General features: G+C 58.5%; 1 protein-coding gene across 1 annotated transcript; it reads right to left on the bottom strand.

Moving 5' to 3' along the window:
- Positions 1–2,773: 2,773 nt before the first annotated feature.
- On the bottom strand, positions 2,774–12,625 carry BCAM (basal cell adhesion molecule (Lutheran blood group)). Its single transcript, XM_007168367.2, has 15 exons — positions 12,468–12,625; positions 10,192–10,313; positions 9,382–9,610; positions 9,214–9,284; positions 8,888–8,984; positions 8,605–8,787; positions 7,975–8,111; positions 7,550–7,706; positions 5,447–5,562; positions 5,204–5,345; positions 4,896–5,032; positions 4,572–4,716; positions 4,337–4,481; positions 3,320–3,437; positions 2,774–3,226 (listed from the first exon to the last, which is right to left on the bottom strand). Exons 1-15 carry the CDS (start codon positions 12,547–12,549, stop codon positions 3,221–3,223), a joined length of 1,887 nt encoding a protein of 628 aa, XP_007168429.2. The 5' UTR covers positions 12,550–12,625; the 3' UTR covers positions 2,774–3,220.
- Positions 12,626–16,651: the final 4,026 nt, after the last annotated feature.

Raw genomic sequence — 16,651 nt, 5'->3', positions numbered from 1 at the left:
CTGGGCACACGGGCTTCAGTAGTTGCAGCACGTGTGCTCAGTAGTTGTGGCGCACAGGCTTAGTTGCTCCGCGGCATGTGGGATCGTCCCAGACCAGGGCTCGAACCCGTGTCCCCCGCATTGGCGGGCGGATTCTTAACCACTGCGCCACCAGGGAAGCCCTGCTGTATTTATTTTTTATTTATTTATTTTTTGTAAAGAATATTCAGTTGGGGAGGGAGGGATGGATTGGGAGTTTGCGATTAGCAGACGCAAACTATTGCATATAGAATGGATAAACAACAAGGTCCAAGGGAACTCTATTCAGTATCCTGTGATAAACCATAGTGGAAAAGAATATGAAACAGAATGTATATATATGTATAACTGAATCACTTTGCTGTACATCAGAAACTAACACAACATTGTAAATCAACTATACTTTGATTAAAAAAAAATGTGAGCTGAACGTAGAGGGGAGGGATGGAAAGATCGAGTAAGCCCCAAGTATCTGCGAGTCCTTAAGGTATTTCTTGCTGGTGACTCTCGCTCTGCTTGGTGAGTCCTGTGCCCTCGTATGTCATGCAGGTAAAAGCCGTGGCCACCAAGCACATTTTCCTCCAGCTGCAGCTGTGGCCGAGCGCATTTGCCCCCATGTGGCCCTGGCATCTTCTGGGTGCAGAAGCTCCTGGCTCCCCCTCGACTCTGGGCATGGAGACCACACCACAGTGAAAGGACAAGAGAGCCACATGGACACCAGAGTTCAGGTAGGGGGCCCTTTGATTGATTGCGCCCCAACTCTCTTGCTTCTCAGGTTTGTTTTAATCTGATTCAATAAACCATGGGATTTGAGCACCTTTATTCAGCCACTGTGAGCTCTTCTGCCCTGGGGCCTCTGGGCATCTGCTCAGTTCCCTACAGGGAGGCTCCCATAGCATCAACTTCGCATGGCTCCAACTTCGCACGGCCACAGATCCCACTTGGTCCATTTTGTGGCTGAGTAAACTGATGACAGGGGGTGGGGCCACCTGCAGAGACCTCCCAGCATGCATTGCACAGGGTTGGCTGCTCCCACACCTCCCCGTGGCCATCCACGGCCCAAGTGTGATTTATCTCCATCTGATGGACTCAGGGAGGTGAAGTCACTTGCCCAAAGTCACACATGTCCGCCCCCCCCAGCCCCCTCCCACTGCTTCAGAGCTGCTCCTTTCAAACATTTTTTTTCTCTTCCTTTCTAACTGGAACGATCTCTCTGAATCCCAGTTCTTTCTGTGTTTCTGTCTTTGTCTCTACAGGCCTACCTCTCTTTATGGCACTTTGCTTTATTGCGCTTCCCAGATACTGCATTTTTTACAAACTGCAGGTTCCTGGCGACCCTGTGTCGAGGGAGTCGATTGGCGCCATTTTTCCAACAGCCTTTGCTCGCTTCGTGTCTCTGTTGATAATTCTTGCCGTATTTCAAACTTTCTCCTTGTTATTCTATTTGTTATGATGATCTGTGATCAGTGATCTTTGATGTGACCGCTATGACTCACTGAAGGCTCAGATGATGATTAGCGTTTTTAACAGAATGTGTTTTTTAGTTAAGGTATGTACATTTTTGTTTTGTTTTTTTGGTTTTTTTAATAAATTTATTTATTTATTTTGGCTGCGTTGGGTCTTCGTTGCTGCTCGTGGGCTTTCTCTAGTTGCGGTGAGCGGGGGCTACTCTTCGTTGTGGTGCCTGGGCTTCTCATTGCGGTCGCTTCTCTTGTTGCAGAGCAGGGGCTCTAGGCACGCGGGCTTCAGTAGTTGTGGCACACGGGCTCAGTGGTTGTGGCTCGCAGGCTCTAGAGCTCAGGCTCAGTAGTTGTGGCTCGCGGATTTAGTTGCTCCGCGGCATGTGGGATCTTCCCTGACCAGGGCTCGAACCCGTGTCCCCTGCATTGGCAGGTGGATTCTTAACCACTGCGTCACCAGGGAAGTCCCACGTTGTTTTTTTCGGCATAACACTATTGCACACTTCCTAGGCTACAGTATAATGCAAACATAACTTACATGCACTGGAAAACCAAAAAATTCATGTGACTCGCTTTATTGTGATATTCGCTTTATTGCCGTGGTCTGGAACTGCACTGGAAATAGGTCCAAGGTATGCCTGTATTTGTCTGTCTTTGCCTCTCTCCCCAAATCTCTGTCTGTCTGACTCAATGGCTCTCTCTTCTCTGAGCTGCCCCAGTCCATCCCTCTACCTCCCCTTAAGCCTCTCCATCCTCCTTTCAAATCCCTCTTCCTCTGCCTCAGTAAGTCTCTCTAGCTGGCCTTGCCGTTTCTACCCTCTCTTCTCCCTGCCCCAGGCCCCTTCACTGGGGTTCCTCCAAGTCACCCCTCCTCCCCCAGGGAGTCCTCAGCTGCAGGCACCAGGCCACCCTCAGAGTAGACAGCTAAATCCCTAATTCCATCCACTCTACGGCTCAGAGAGAGCTTTTCCTCTGGAAGCTTCAATTCCCCTGGGTCTCCGGCAAGAGAGACTGGGAACTTTTACTTAAGGGGGCAGCACCCCACCCCGCAAATAGGCACTGGTCCTCAGGGGCCAGGCTCAGCTCCCTCTGGATGGACCCCCAGCACCTCTCTCTTCCACCCTCATCCAGCTGAGTCACGTCTTTCTATCTCTCTCTCTCTCTCTCTCATTTCTTTCTCCATGACATCAGATTCTCCCGAGGTCCAGCAAGGGGGCGGGAGGGCCAGGGGGGAGGGGAGAATCACCTGCGCCTCTTTCCCCTTTCATCCCCCAGAGGAGGCTCTGGCCACAGGATGGTGTCCACGTGACAGACAGCATTTATTCCAGACTCCAGTGTCCACAGATGAGGGGGCGAGGGCAGGGCAGGGGGTGAGGTGGGGATCCAGTGTCAGACTCTGCAGCAGGACGTCAGGTGGGGGAACCAGCAGTGGAGGCAGGAGGTAAAAATAGCCCCGGCCAGCCGACCCTCGAGTCTCGTCCCAGGCCAGGCCTTGGGCTTGGGTCCAGGAGCTATTCTGGGGCCTGGGAGAGTCATACTCCCTGGAGGAAGGTCTCCTCCCTCCCAGCAGTGGTAGGGCTGCTGTGGTCCCTGCCCAGCCTACAAAGGAAGGAAGGGAGGGCCCGAGAGGGATGAGGGAAGGCCGGGAAGGCGGGGGCAGGCGGAGGCGTGAGCAGGGCTGGTTTTCTGGTGCCCGCAACTCCAGGTCGGGTTCAGTGACTGCCTCTGGGAGGTCCTCGGGCTCAGCACTGGGGAGAAGATGGAGGGGTCAGCCTGGGCCCATAGAGGCTGTTCCACCCCCGGCAGTCCCCTCTCACCAGGGTGCCCAGGCCCTCACGCACCTCATCTCCAAAGCCCCTGCTCCCATGCCTGGCTCCTCCAGAGGCACTCCCCACGAGAAGGCCTGTCTGCTCTGGCCGCTCTGACCCCGAGTGGCTCAGCTCAGGTTCCCCAGGTGGCCTAGCGGGAGGAGGCAGCATGGCGGAGGTGGTCACGGCCGGGGAAGGAGCTGGGCACGGCGTGTGTTGGATGGGGATGGACTTGGGGATGGGTGGGAACGGGTTGGGACGGGGTAGGAGGTGGTAGTGGCACTGGGGTTGGGGATAGGCTGAGGCCACAGTCGAAGATGCTGTTGGAGTTGGAGCTGGTGATGTCGCTGGGGTCGGTTTGGAGGATGGGTGTGGGGATGGCTGTGGACTGGAGCCGAGGGTGGCCGTGTGGCTGCGCTTGGAGATGAGGTCAGATGGGGATGGGTTTGGAGTTAGGAATGGGAATGGGATGGGGTTTGCAGGGGGGCCTTGGAGATGGGGATGTGGCTGAAGCTGCGTTTGGTGCTGGGTACCGGCTGGAGTTGAGGATGCGGCTGGGGGAGGGGTTGGGGATGGAGAGGAAGCTGGAGTTTGGGGTGAGGTTAGGGACATGGCTGGGGTTGGGGAGGAGGTTAGACGGGGACGGGTTTGGTGACGGTTATGGGCTGGGTTTGGGGTTGGGACTGGAGATGGGGTTGGAGTTGGGGCAGAGGAGGCTGGGGTACAGATGGGGTTAAACTGGGGTTGGGGTGGATTTGGGCATAGTTATGGGTTGGGGTTGGGATCAGAGGTGGGGATGAGACTGGGGATGGGACTGGGGTTAAGGTGGGCTTGGGGTGGGTCGGGAGGTGCTTATGGGTTGGGTGGGGTTGTAGCTGGGGATGAGGAGGGGGGAGGGGATGGTCATGGATCGGGTCTGAGGTTGGAGATGGGACGGCACCTTACTGGCGACGGAGCTGGAGTTGGGGATGTGGTTGGTTTGGGGTAGAGGTTGGGGGTGAGGTCAGAGTTGGGTTCGAGAGGTCAATTTCAAGGTGGCAGGCCACTCACGGAGATCCCTTCTCCCCCCGCCGGCAGCAGCCGGGTTGCCCCTTGCGTCTCATGCAGTAGAAGGCGGCCACGACGAACAGCAGCACGCCCACGCTGACGGCCACGGCCATGACCGCAACTCCAGCCTGGGAGGTCTGCGGGGCCACTGCAGGGCAGGACGGAGCGGGAGGTGGTCAGCCAGCAGTGCTCTGTCTGCCCCGCACGCGGCTCCTGTCCCGCCACTGTGGTTACTCACCAGTGCCGAAGTGGAAGACGTGCCGGTCGTTCCCGTAGGGGTTGGAGGCCTCACAGGAGATGCCATCTCGGCTCAAGGCACTGGTCACCTTCAGGGTCAGGGAGCTGCTCACCCAGCCCTGGCCTCCGGGGGCTGGCTCTGCTAGCTGTGGAGGCTCGTGTCAGGCCTGGGCTCACGGGGTCAAGGGCTCGGGTGAGGGCAGAGGTGAAGAGGAAGTGGTCGGCGGAGGGGCGTGGGGTGGGTGACACAGTGCTTGGGCCGTTGAGGGGGCAGGGACTTGGGAAGGGTCCCAGAGGGTTCAGGATGCAGAGGAGGGTCCCTTACGCTGCCGCCCAACTGGCTCCAGCTGAGTTTGGGCTCTGGGTAGCCGCGTGCGTAGCAGATCAGCCTGACTTCATCTCCTTCCCTCCAGCTGCCCTCCGCCTTGGGCTGAGTCTCCTCTGCCCTTAACTCTGGTGGCCCTGGGGGTGGTGGGGTGGGAAGGAGGTGAGCGGGAGGCACCCCAGGGAAGGGGACAGAGGGAGAGAGAACGAGGAGAGAGAGAAGGACCAGCCGTGGACCCCTGTCTTGTTTGGTCCTGGCCCCCCACTCTCCCACACTATCCCTGTTCAAGCCTGCTCCCGCCCCCAAACCTTGGACCAGCAACTTGAAGCTCCGGGTGCGACTAAGGACGGGGACCGTGGGCATGGAGGCCTCACACGTGTAGGTGCCGGCGGAATCGAAGGTGATGGAGCGGAGGGAGAGTGTGGGGTTGTCCCCCAGGGGTACCGAGTCCTGGGTCGGGAGAGAAAGAGCAGGCCAGGCCGGCCGTGAGAGAAGGGAGGGGTCGATGGAAGCGGGGGGTCTTGTGCTGGGGGGACGTCTTTCCCTCTCACCTTGGTCCAGCGTAGGGCTGGGGTGGGCAGGCCTCGCACGGAGCAGTTCACGGTTGTGCTGTTGCCCAGGGGTAAGGAAAGCTCCTCCCCAGTGCTGAGCTCCAGGGGGTCCAGGTCTGGAGGGGGGTACAGACTGTCACCTTCCCCGGACCCTCACCCACTCGGTTAGGGACTCTCCAGGGCTGTTGGGGGTGCAGACGTGAATGGACAATCGTCAGCAGAGAATGCCAAGTTCTCCCCAGTGCCGTGAACTCTCCACTCTCCCAGCCGGGCCCTCGAGCCCAGATCTAGGAGTCTAACTCCAAAATACATGCCCACCTCGACCACTTGCCTCCAGATCTGATGTCTGGGCCCAAGGTTAATGGATAACCTTGGAGGTGTGAGGTGCTCCTTCTCTGACTTACCACCCAAACCCTGGCCTTCTCCTCTGTACTACCCATCCTTTTATCAAATATTTCTCTGCTCTGCCCTCCCAAATGGATCTTCTCACTTCTTTCCATCTCTGACCCCAGGGTCCAACTGCCTTGATGGCTGCAGTCACCTCCTCACTGGTCTCCCTACTGGGCAAGACTCTTATCCTCTCTGGTCCATCCTCTGCTGAGCAGCCAGAGGGATCTTTTCAAAACACACACTGGTCAGCCCTTGCCTCTGCTTAAAATCCTGCGGTGGTTCCCCAGTACCGTGGGCATCAAGGCCACATTTCTTGATGAAGCCAAAAGACTCTGCCTGGTCGACCCTGCCCACTGCTTCAACCTCATCTCCCACCCTCCCCCCTTATCCCAGGAGCTCCAGCTACCCTATTCTCTCCCTGTTGTTCTACAGTATGCCAAGTTGGGTCCTGCCTCAGGGCCTTTGCATGTGCTGTTTGCTTGGCTTGGAATGCTCTTTTTCTGGCTCTTTGTATTTCTGATTCCATTCTTTGGTTTCCTACTCAAATTCCCCCTTCTCAGAGAGGCCTCTCTGACCCTCTATTGTGGACACTCAGGCTTCCCCTTCGGCACTGAAGGATTTGTTCCCCCAGCTGTTGAAAAAGATGTCAGCTGTCGACAAAGATGTCAGCTGTCAGCCCTCAGCTGTCAGCCGTCTCTGGAAACTGCCTGAGCCTCAGAGAGCCCCTCGTTCAAGGTCATGTCCCCTCCTCCCCCAGGCAGCCCACAGCCAATAATGGGTTGATGTGGGGGGGGTATAAAGGCCCGGCCCCCACGCCCTAACTGGGGATATCCCAGCCTCCAAGTGCCCTGCGGGGCCGACCGAGGTCTTCCGTAGACTGAAGCCCAACTTCCCCCCCTGCCCAATCCTGCTTCCTTCCCCTCCCCACCCCCCAATAGGTGTGGATCCCAAGGCACTCCCCGTAAATTTCCTGCCTACAGTCAGAATCTGCTTCCTAGGGATGCAGCCTCCAACACCCCCAATGTAAAATAATCCCCGCTCGCCAGGCAATTCCTTATCCCATCCCTCTGTGTTAGTCCCAGTAGATGCAGGATCGCTACTCAAAGTGTCTTGTTCAGCGTTTACCATCTGTCTCCCCTACCGGACCTGGAGCTCTGTGGTGGCAGGAACTGGGCTGTCTTGTTCACAGAGGTGTCCCCAACATCTGGCACAGGGTCTAGCCCCAGGAAGGGAGGTGGAAGGAGCGTCGAGGAGGGACAGAGCCTTCACACAGGGCTTGGGTGCAGGTGGACAGAGAAGGCTTCTTAGAAGACTGGGACCCATGAGATTGATCAGGAATGGATGGTAGAGAGGATGGGGAGTTATCGCAGGAAAGAGGAGAGGAGCTTGTGGTGTGATGGGGAGAATGCCTTGGCCGGGAGAAGGGTCTGCCGAAGGTGAGGCCAGCCAGGTGGGCCTTGAAGGCCATGGCGAGGCAGGTGGATTTTCTCCCGAGAGCACTGGGGAGCCGTGGCAGGTTCCAAGCAGGGGAAGGTCAGGTTTTTGTACTTTGGAAAGGGCTCTCTGGCTGCCTTGTGTGGGAGACTGGAGGGGCCTGGGGCATCTGGACCAGGGCAGGGACCATAGAAAGGGTTGGAGGCAGGCTGCGGGGCGGTGAGGGTGAGGAGGCGGCTGGCGCCCGGCACCCCCTCCCCACTCTCCCGGGGCGCTCACAGGCCACGTGCAGCTCCAGGGTTTTGGAGAGCTCCGCGTCCTCGGCGGCGTCGTAGTCCTCTACCCTGCAGCCGTAGGTCCCGCTCTGGCTCCGCTGCACCCCTTCCAGGGTCAAGTTCCCCTCGAGGTTTGTTTTCAGCACATCCTCCTGCTTGTCCTGGGGGACCAGGAATGAGGAACCTGGTTCAGGAGATGCCTTAGGCTGGCAGGGTCATGCTAGGTCAGGGGTCATCCAAGTCAGGCATCACGGTGAGTCAGGACTCTCTCAAATCAGAGGTCAGAGGTCCCGATAGCTCCTGGGTCACACCGGTCAGGTGCCTTGCTAAGCCAGGGACCACCAAGGTGAAAGGTCGGAAGTTGGTGCAGGTGAATATGGTGCAGAGGTCAGAGGTTGGCGGCTCCAAGGGGATGATGGGGTGAGTTACCTGAAGGCGGAAAAACGTGTACTCCGGGTTGGGGCTGCCATCCCCCCGGCAGAACAGCTGGACAGAGTCACCCTCGCGAACCCAGCCTGCAGTGGTGGACGGGCTGCCCAGCCAGAACTGCACGTGCTCTGTGGGATCTAAGGCAAAGGGCAGACTCATGATCAGGGTCAACGGCAAAAGGCAGGGCTGGATTAAGGGAAAGAGGTCAGTGAAAGGTTAGAGGTTCTATCTTTCAAGGCTCAGGTTCGCACTTACTCTGAGATCAGGGACGCGAGGTCAGAGGTTGAGATAGGCTGAGAGAACAGGTCAAGGGTCAGAGGTCGGTGTGAGTGACAGGTCAGTGTGAGATTCAGGGGACCCAATGTGGTGTGAAAGGATGGGGCACGTTTAGTCATGAAACTCCGTGGGGTTCAGGGTGCTATGGGGGGGGTGGCGTCAGAAGTCAGGGTGGGGCTCGTGCTACCATTTGAGCTCAGAGATCAAAGGCCAGAAGCCAGTACAAACTGCAGCACGAGCGAAGGGAGTGGAAGGCCAGAGGGGAGTGGCAGGTCGTGGGTCAGCCTGGAGGGTCAGGCCACAGGGATGTGTAGAGTCCAAGGTCAGGTCGGTCGGAGGCCGGCGGGCACTCACAGTGCAGGGTGAGGCGGAAGGAAGGGCTGTCCAGGCGGCCGTGCCGGCCCGTGGGCAGCCGGTAGTGCACGGAGCAGTGGAAGCTGGCGTCCCGGTCGGCCTTGTGCAGCCGCAGGTAGAGGGTGCTGGTGAGAGACAGCAGGCCCGAGGCCTCCCGGACGGTGCGGCTGGTCATATAGCCCTCTGGGAGAGCGGGAAGGACGAGACGGTCAGCCAGCCCGGCCCAGGCCCCCGCCGCAGCCGCAGCCCCCCGGGTAGTCTAGCTGGGCTCCCGCGCACTCACCGGAGTTCACCTCCATGGGCACCTCCAGGCGCTGCCCGTTCCGGTACCACGTGATCTGCGGGGCCGGGTTCCCATTGCGACTGTTGCAGGTGGCTATCTGGGGCAGACACAGGCCGGCACTGGGCTCGGAGCCAGGACCCTGAAGTCTGGGTCCGCTTCCCTTAGGGTTTCTCCCCAGCCAGACGCAGGAGTCCAGCTCCCAGCACCCTACTCCTCAGACGTGGAAGCCCAAGCCTCCAGCCCCTCCTGACCTTAGGATGCAGGAGTCCAGGTCCCCAGCCGCCTCCGCCCCCAGAACCCTAGAATCAAGGTGTGGCCCGAGGTACCTCCTGGGCGAAATCCTCCATCACAGACAGTGTCCCTCTGTTGGGGGAGACCTCGGTGGCCTCTGGTTTCGCTACAGGAGAGATGTTACTGTCAGGAGCCCCTTCCCGGGGTTCTCACCGGCCTGCCCCTTCCCAGGGCGGCTCGCGGGGGGCGCCCCAGACACTCACCGAACACATTGAGCCTCGCGGTGGCCTCGGCAGTGCCCGCTGCCCCCGCCCTCACCAAGCACACGTAGTCCCGCTCGTCGCCCACCTGGGCCTCAGCCAGCACCAGACGCCCCCGGGAGTCCAGCTGGTATGGGGGGCTGCGGCCCCGGGAATCGTGCACCTTGTCCTGGAGCTCAGTGCCATGCAGCTCGGCCGAGGCCAGGCGGTGGCGGACCCCAGAGCGGTCGGCCTGTGGGCGGGGGAGCACCTCAGCTGGGGGCTGCCTGCCAGCCCGGCCCTCCCTCCTCGATGTCCCTTTCTTTCTGCTGCTCCGTGGGTCTCTGCCTCACGTTCTCTCTCTCTCTCTGGTCCCTCTGTCCCTCTCTCCACCCCCCCACCCCCCCACCCCCGCTCCCTGTCTGTTGTCACATTTTCCTCTCTCTGGTTCCCTCTTTCTCCATCTCACTCTGTTCCCACCTGTCTCCCTCTCCCTCCCTCTCTCTCCCCATTCTTTTCTTTTTCTCTTTAGTTCCACCCCCCAGACTCTTGCTTTCTGGGTGTCTGCCTCTAAATGTCCTCTCTCAAGAGCCAGCGCTCTGAAGGGGGACTTCTTCATTCTAGCCTCGGCTGTGCCCGCACACCAGGGGACCCTGGAGAGGGCCTTCCCCTTGCTGGGCCTCCATTTCCCCACCTGTAAAATGGAAAGGCAGCTTGGTGGAGCTTCTAGGGGCCTTTGGGCTCTGATGAGGGAATGAACGTCTGCAGCCCCACTGCGCCCTGACCCTCAGGCCCCGCTCTGGCATCCCCTGGCCCCCAGCCAGCAGCACTCACCAGGAACCATTCCAGCACGAAATGGTCATGGGCCCCCAAAGGGGTGCAGTCCAGAGTGACAGGCTCCCCCCTCATCACCTCCACCAGAGGGGGCACAGACAGGCGCACCTCAGCCTTGGCACCTGCGGGAGGGCGACTGAGCTCTCTCCCACCACCACCAGTAGGCAGTCTTCCAGACACTCCTTCCCCAGGACCCAGGAGTCCAGGCCCACGACCCCTCCTCCCTCAGACCCAGGATCCAGGCCCCCGGCCCCTCCTCCCTCAGACCGAGGATCCAGGCCACCGGCCCCTCCTCCCTCAGACCCAGGAGTCCAGGTCCCCAACCCCTCCTCCCTCAGACCCAGGAGTCCAGGTCCCCAACCCCTCCTCCCTCAGCCCCAGGATCCAGGCCCCTGGCCCCTCCTCCCTCAGACCCAGGAGTCCAGGTCCCCAACCCCTCCTCCCTCAGCCCCAGGATCCAGGCCCCTGGCCCCTCCTCCCTCAGACCCAGGAGTCCAGGTCCCCAACCCCTCCTCCCTCAGCCCCAGGATCCAGGCCCCTGGCCCCTCCTCCCTCAGCCCCAGGATCCAGGCCCCCAGGCCCTCCTCCCTCAGCCCCAGGATCCAGGTCCCCAACCCCTCCTCCCTCAGCCCCAGGATCCAAGCCCCCAGCCCCTCCTCCCCCAGGACCCAGCTCCTCTCTCCCTTCATCTCTCATCTCTGCGCCTCTGAGCTTCAGATCCCATCAGCATTTCTCTCCATCTCGCCCTTCACCTGCAGAACTAAGCGCTCCTCCCCTGGGCCACCCAGGGCCCCAGTGGCCTCCATTCAATCCTCTTGGGCTCAAATCGTGTCTGTCCTTGCTTTTCTCACTAGACCAAACGCCCCTCAAGGGCAGGGCTGGGTGGGCTCATTCCTTTGCCTCCAGCACTTTGCATAGGGCTTGGCACAGTGATGTGGGATAACCATCTCTCTCTCATCTTAGCCTCCGCCTCTGCATGTGTGTCCCTTACCCTGGGTCTCCATCTCTTAGTTTCCCGGTCTCTGTGTCTCTCTCAGTCTCCATGTGGCCCGGCCCTGCCCCTGGCCCTCTCCCTCAGGGGTGGGAGGCTGGGGCTGGGCCGGAGCTGAGGCAGGGTGGGTGTGTGGGCGCGGTGAGGGGGACAGGGCTGGGCAGGTTTCAGGAATGTGGGAGGGACCGGCTGGCTCAGACCTGCCTGAGCCCCCTACCCGCTCCTTGGCCCCTCTGACTCTTTGATAGAGCAGTGTGTCACCTCACAACAGTATAGGGTTGAGGCCCCGGATCCTGGGTCCCCAGGGAGAAGGGAGCTGAGGGCCGACACTCCTGTCCCAGGATCCTGGCAGATAGAGCTGCTCGCATCGGGAAAGCAAGCTCTTTCACTCTCTGGGCTGGCATCCTGGCCTGAGCTCTCAGTTCTTAGAACCTCCGTTCCCTTCCCCGCCCAGCCTGGCCCAGCTCTGCCCCTGGGGACCCACTATTTGCCATGCTTGTGCCAGGGGCCTGGATTCCCAGGCACCCACCTGTGGCTCAGGCCTGCCCCCTGGGAGGGAGGTGGGAGCAAGCTGGTGCCCTGGGCTGGGGCTGAGCGGCAGACAGCAAGGGCAGACGAAGAGCTCTCTCTCTCCGCCAGTTCTCTCATCTCTCTGTCCCTCTGTTGCCAGCCTCTCAGGGCCTTCTCCCCTCCTCCCACCACCATGCAGGTGTGTGGATTTATCATCTGGGGCCTCCGGAAAGGGGGCACTGTCATTTGGAAACACTTGGTTCCGCCGTCACGGCTGGTGCCCCAGCCCTTTCCCATGGAGGTGGAGGCGGGGCAGGCCGGTCCTTTTGAGTCTGGGCTCTGAATCTACATGGGGGAGAACCCTCAAATGCATGTGACTTGTTGGTTTCTAGCCACAGCGTCCCTGACCCTCTCAAAACTTGACAACTTTTGAGCGGGGAGATCTGTTTTGGTCTCTTCTGTGCCGGGGAAAGCTCCAGCCACTGAAAGCCTGTACCTCTGGGGGCAGATCCCAGGGTCTGAGTAGGGGAGGGAGCGGAGAGCCCGCGCTCCTGGGTCCCGCGACTTCTCAGGTCGCCTCTAACCCACTGCAGTGGATCCCCAGCCCCTCTGCCTGGCTGTCCCCAGGTCTCTCACTGGGAGGGGCACCCCATGCTCCCATATCCCTCCTCCCTGGGGTCCCCAGGTTAGGCTTCCTGGGTCGGTGAAAGCCCCTCCCCTCTCCCCTTCCCGGGGGCCCCCAGGGGCCGCCCCCTGCTCTCAGCCTGAGCCATACCTGGGTGCGCCCCCAGCAGGAGCGCGAACACCAGCAGCCGCGGGGCCCCGCGCGCCCCGGCCCGGGCGTCCGGGGGCTCCATGTTCAAGGTGGCGGGCGGCGGCGGCGGCGGGCGTGGCGGCAGCGGAGGAAACAACTGGGCCCGGGCTGGGGCTCGGCGGACGCAGGGCTGGAGCGAGGAGGCCCCGCCCCAGGTAGCCCCGCCCCGCCCCGCCCGGCCCCCCTCGATTCCCCCCAAACCCGGGCGCCGGGCCAGGACCTCCCACTGCCCGGAGCCGACCTCCCGGCGCTCAGCCGGGAGCGGGGCTCCCTCCGCCCCCAGCCCGCGGGGTGTCAGGCTCAGGCTGACCAGCGCCCGCGGCGGGTGGCCTGACTGACCAGTCCAGCCGGTGTCCCGAGCGGGGACCTCACTGGACAACCGCGGACCCTCTCTCTCCCCCTCAATCTGACTGGGGGACTCGTTCCCCCCATGGCAGGTGGCCTGGGCTCGCCTCATCGTTTTAAAATAGCTGGCCCCGGTCCAACGAGTGGCCTGCACTGGCCTCCCCAGTCCAACCAGCAATCCCCAGCCTGACCAGAGGCCTAGAACAGCTTCTCCCAGTATGCCCTGTGAAGCCTCCCCAGTGGCCAGTGCGCCAGGCTGCTTTTCTGTCTGACCAGTGGCCTGGAACCCACCAGTTCAATCTCTTGTATCTAATGGTCTTCAAATCCCAGGTCTGCCCAGGCCTCTGTGATAGATACTGGGGCCGTGGGGTGCGCTTTCCTCTGCTCTCCTCTGTAGGGCCCTCCCTCTCTTCCCCCCATCCAGGGAATCCCAGGAATGCCACCCCCCCTTCCTCTCTTTCTCTTCCCTTCACTCCCTCCCAACTTTGGGGGGAGGGGAAGAGAATCAGGCTGGCAGTAGCAGGTGAGTGGGGGAGGGGGGAGGCCAGGGCACCTGAGGGAAGGGAGGAGGAGCCCCTGCCATGGGTCAGAAGGAAGGGTCACAGGTCAGACTTGGGATCACAGATCAGACTGTGCACGGCTCCTCACAAGCCAGGCCTGACTGGGACAAAATCCCTAGACGCTGGCTGGGGGATGGGGGTGAGATTTCACTGGTTACCTGGGAGAAGCTAGCCCTCAACACTGGTCAGAATAGGGGGCAGCTGGTCATGCTGGGAGAGGTTCCCCGGGCCTCTGATGAGTTGGGGGTGGGGTGGTCACTGGTCAGACACCAGGGAAGTCTTAGATTACAGGTCAGCCTCGGAGTTATTGGTTAGACTGGTCAAGGCTACTTTGTCCATACAGGAGAGCAATTGTTATACTGGGAGAGGTGACATTTTAGTATTAGTCGCACCATCCCCTCCTTCAGGAAGCCCTTTCTGCTCCCCTAGGCTGAGTCAGGTGCCTCCTCTGGGCTCCCCCACCCCAGCCCTGCCCATTCTGGGTCATCTCTGTCTGGGGACAAGTCTATCTCCCCCACTGGACCGGGAGCCGGTTAGGGGAGGGCCAGGGCTGTTTCGGTCACTGTTGTGTCCCCAACACTGCCCTGCAAAGGCCGGACTCGGAGCAGGCACTCAGGGAAGGTTTGCAAGGCTCAAACGCAGAAGCACACAGGCTCACGTGCAAACCCCACCCGGACCGGATCATCGCAGGACGCACATGTAAACTCGCGTGTGGACAAAAGTGCTCCCTGGGACAAGCTTACACACGGTGACCCCAGGCACCCACTCCCCTGCGGCTCTGGCCCTGGCTCATGTACCTACTGCTTGGGATGCTAGGCGCCCTCTCATCAGCACTCTCCCTTCCACCTTCCTCAAGAGTCCAACCAGCTGAGATTGTAGGTGAGGATTCTATGGAGTGTGTATGAAGGAGGGAAGTCATAAATACCAGCACGGTTCCTCGCAGACTTGCAGAAACTAGTACTGAAATATCATCTGCCTTTGTCCCCTACAATTTATTTCCACAAAACAGCCGGAGGGATCCCATTAAAATGTGAGTGAGCTGCTGTCACTCTTCTGGTCAGCACCCTTCCACGGCTCCTCTCACTCAGAGTAAAAGCTGAAGTGCTCTCCATGGCGCACAAGGTCCTAGATCTGGTCCTCTACTTCCGTGACCCCATCTGCCCCTCTCTTCCCCCTCGCTAGCTCCGTTCCTGCCACAGTGGTCTCTTTGCTTCCATGCTGTTCCTCCAACGCCAGGTGTGTTCCAGCCTCAAGGCCTTTGCACTTGCTCTTCCCTCTCCTGGGACATTCTTTCCTGCCATAGCTCCCTCCCTGACTTGCTTCAAATCTCTACTCTATCACCTTATCACAAAGCTTCCCTTGACCATCCTATCTCATTTAGCAACTCCTGCTATCCCAGCCCTTTATCTCACTACATTTTTCCTTTGTAGCACTTATCACGACCACATATTTATTTTTTGTTGTCTTGCACAGAAGCTCCAAGAGAACAGGAACTTGGTTTTGTTCACCACTGTATCTCCAGTGCCTAGAACAGTGGTTGGCGTGAGGAGAAGCTGAGAAAGTATTTGTGGAATCAATGAATTTTCCAATTCCATCCATGCTGTCCCATGTGTAGATACTTATACATTTTAATTAACAAGTCCTATCTTTTCTCTATGTTTATCCCATTATCTTACACTGTAGCGTGGGACGGTTAACTCTAAAACTGGTTCACAGCTTGTGGAATATAGAAATCATGACACATTTGGAGGGGGAACGTCTATTCCCCAAGGATTCCAGACTTGCACTGGAAAATGTAACTACTGAAAGTTTGTGTTGATAAAAATATACATATCTTGTTCCCAGGAAAGTTCTGGGTCCCAGAAAGTTTCCGGGTTTGTTACAGCATCAAAAATATGAAATGAGGGAATTCTCTGGTGGTCCAGTGGTTAGGACTCCAAGGTTTCACTGCTGAGGGCACAGGTTCAATCCTTGGTTGGGGAACTAAGATCCCACAAGCTACGCAGCATTGTCAAAAAAAAAGAAATGATAGTGATGATTAAATATATATATGTAAATATCTGTACATTGAACATAACAAAATATTGATGAGAAAAACTAAGAATAAATTCCCCTCATCAGGTTGAAAAGGAAAAGAAAAAAAGAGAAACTTTTTGTTGTCTAGGGCGGCAGTGTGATTGATGCATTTTTGGTTGTACAAGAGTCAGTTGTGCAGGGAGAGCTTAGATAAGAACTTTTGGCAGGGGCTTCCCTCGTGGCACAGTGGTTGAGAATCTTCCTGCCAATGCAGGGGACGCGGGTTCGAGCCCTGGTCCAGGAAGATCCCACATGCTGCAGAGCAACTAAGCCCGTGCGCCACAACTACTGAGCCTGTGCTCTAGAGCCCGGGAGACACAACTACTGAAGCCTGCGTGCCTAGAGCCCGTGCTCCATAACAAGAGAAGCCACCACAGTGAAAAGCCCACGCGCCGCAACGAAGAGTAGCCCCCGCTCACCGCAACTAGAGAAAGCCCGCGTGCAGCAGCGCAGACCCAACGCAGTCAAAAATAAAAAAAAATTTTTAAAAAAAGAACTTCTGGGGGAAGAGAATGTAAGTGTAGAGCAAAGGATACATACTGATGTTGAGTGTTCAAAGGGGTGGATGGTCATGGGCTTTTTGGAGGGAGGGTTGACTAACATGTGCATCCCCTTCCCACATTAAAAAGAATCCCTGCCATCCGAAAGCCTGTTACCCTCTGTTGAAACCAGTAAGGACAAATGTTTCTTTCCTGCCTCCGTTGTAGCTCAGGTGACCTAAGCTTGGTGAATCCCGCTATACTTTGGAATCAGTGCTAGCAATGCCAAATAAACAGAGCCTGGCTAATCTATTCCTGCTGTGGCAGCTGGGACAGATTCTACTTTCCAAAGATGGCTGTGACAATAGCTCTCATCCCACACACTCCTTTTTTAAATAATTAATTATTTTTATTTTTGGCTGTGTTGAGTCTTCGTTGCTGCGCGAGGGCTTTTCTCTAGCTGTGGGGAGAGGGCTTCTCACTGCGGTGGCTTCTCTTTGCCGCGGAGCACGGGCTCTAGGCGCGCAGGCTTCAGTAGTTGTGGCACGCAGGCTCAGTAGCTGTGGCTCGCGGGCTCTAGAGCTCAGGCTCAGTAGTTGTGGCGCACGGGCTTAGTTGCTCCACAGCATGTGGGATCTTCCTGGACCAGGGCTTGAACCCGTGTCCCCTGCATTGGCAGGCGGAT

Source organism: Balaenoptera acutorostrata, chromosome 19 (genome assembly GCF_949987535.1).
Source record: "Balaenoptera acutorostrata chromosome 19, mBalAcu1.1, whole genome shotgun sequence".
Taxonomy (NCBI): domain Eukaryota; kingdom Metazoa; phylum Chordata; class Mammalia; order Artiodactyla; family Balaenopteridae; genus Balaenoptera; species Balaenoptera acutorostrata.
Note: the sequence above shows the minus strand (reverse complement) of the source record. Positions and strands in the feature narration are given on the sequence as shown.